A 2083-nucleotide genomic window follows, 5' to 3' on the forward strand; every position below is an offset into this window, starting at 1 on the left:
GTCGCTCCGGCATTCCGGACGGCCACAGCGCCGGGCCTCAGAGAGGAGCAGAAGAACTTTGAACTAGGAACATTTTTGGTTAACGGGATCGTCTCCCTCACTTTGGCTTCCCGCCTGTTGATGGTGAGTTAAAACCCTGCACTGCTTTCCTTCTCCAGAACCTCCCGAGGTGCTGGCGGGAGCCCTCTCGTGCGCCCGAGTCCAGAGCGGAGCCTGTCCCGGCCTGCAGGGGAGGGAGGCGGCCGCCGCGCGGGAGTCCGAGCCCCGGGAGGTGGATGGCACGCGGGGCGCGCGCAGCATGCAGTCGCTCAACATCACCCCGGAGCAGTTCTGGCTGCTGCGGGACCACAACCCGACACGGGCGCAGCTCATCGCGCTGTACGGGCTGCGGCCGCTCCCGCAGCTGCCTGGGCGCGCCAAGCTGGCCTTCGTGCTCACCGGCGTGATCATCTTCGCCCTGGCGCTCTTTGGCAACGCGCTGGTGGTCTACTTGGTGACCCTCAGCGAGGCCATGCGCACCGTCACCAACGTCTTCACCTGCTCCTTGGCGCTCAGCGACCTGCCCATCGCCTTCCTCTGCATCCCGGTCACTACACTCGAGAACATATTCAACAACTGGCTGGGGGGTGAGTCCGCGCGCTTTCCTTCTCCCCTAATCCCCAGCCTTCCAGGGGACCCCCTCCCCAACACACACTCTACTCTTCCTTCTTCCATTTTCCTCTCTACCAGCTGAACCCAGTGCCCTTTCTTAGAACTTCCTCACCTGCCCTCACTTGGAGATAACTTTTTGCTCCTTTTGATTCCGTTCCAGTATTTTTCTCCGTGTCGCTTAGAGACATAAGTTAGGGAAATGCTTAGGAGAGTCTCACCGCAGTGGGGTGGGAAGTGGCACCAGTTAGTTCAGCTCCCTTTTCCACAATTACCAAGACTTTTTCCTATTTTTCAAATAAAAGTAAGATAAAATAATTCAAATAATAAAAACCCCAACATCCCCTCATTCCTCTAACCTCCAGCCTCACTCCCCAGTTGCCCGTGGGGCTTCCAGACAGGTATTTGTACTGCAAGTATATATAAGGACTTAAAAATTTAAAACAAATATAATGCATTTGCAGAAAAAAAAAATCTAGTCCTTCTTTTTAAAAAATACATGAACAGAGTCACACTTGGAGAAGGAACACAGAAAATATATGCCCTCTTGACTGATGAAGGAAGAGAGATTAATTTCTCTTCCTTAGAATGGGAGCAGAAATGGCAGAGAACCATTTGGAGCCATTGTTAGGAGCAGTGTGTGGGAAAAAATAAGACACTGCACTTCTCCAAATGATGCAGTCTTTCCAAAGAGACATGACTGGATAGCGTGTTTTGTAACCCATAAATAGTAGTGGGTTGTATTCTCACAAGTGCTTATGGAGTGCCTTGGGGACGAGGAAACATTGATTGTACCTGTGTTTTCATGGGTGGATGTACTCTTGTGACCATCTCAAAATTCATAGAAAGTGACTGGAAATATAGGGAGAATGTGAGAGAAATGAATCATTGTGCTTTCAAACTCTGCTATTTCCACCCCTTCCTTAGCTAATTCCTTTTATTCTCATGGTGGGTGTTTCTTTCATCCTACCATTACCAACTTGAGATCCTCAATTTAAGTCCCTGGCATTGTTTTTTTTCATTAATTTGCGCCGGGTTTATTGTTAGTGGATCAGGTTGCTAAAATCTTTGATTCCCATCCCATCTATGATATATATATTTCCGCCAACACACTAAACATTAGAGTACATAGTATTATCTTGAAAGTGACACATAATGCAGAGTTGTAAATTGACTTATGGATGTAAGGTCTGTTGGCCCAGGTGAAAGGAGGCCCGGGGGGTAAGAGAAAACATCGACCGGTGTAAGGAAGGAGAGGCATTGGGACATAACGACCTCACCTGTTCTGGGAATCAACAAGAGACTCTGACTTCATGACCAGAGACAATGGGGCTGACGGGAAGGGAAGCGGGCTTACGCCCCACAACAGACCAACCAACACCTGGCCCTGCTGTATCCTCACCAAATAAGGAATTACCCTGTATAGCAAAACACC

General features: G+C 49.5%; 1 protein-coding gene across 1 annotated transcript in view; it reads left to right on the forward strand.

Moving 5' to 3' along the window:
* Nucleotides 1-298: 298 nt before the first annotated feature.
* QRFPR (pyroglutamylated RFamide peptide receptor) overlaps nucleotides 299-2083 on the forward strand; it is a 27941-nt gene continuing 26156 nt past the window's right edge. Inside the window, 1 exon segment of the mRNA XM_007464860.1 lies at nucleotides 299-626. Coding sequence (XP_007464922.1) covers nucleotides 299-626 — 328 coding nt within the window.

This window comes from Lipotes vexillifer, unplaced genomic scaffold (genome assembly GCF_000442215.2).
Source record: "Lipotes vexillifer unplaced genomic scaffold, Lipotes_vexillifer_v1.1 scaffold231, whole genome shotgun sequence".
Lineage (NCBI taxonomy): Eukaryota > Metazoa > Chordata > Mammalia > Artiodactyla > Lipotidae > Lipotes > Lipotes vexillifer.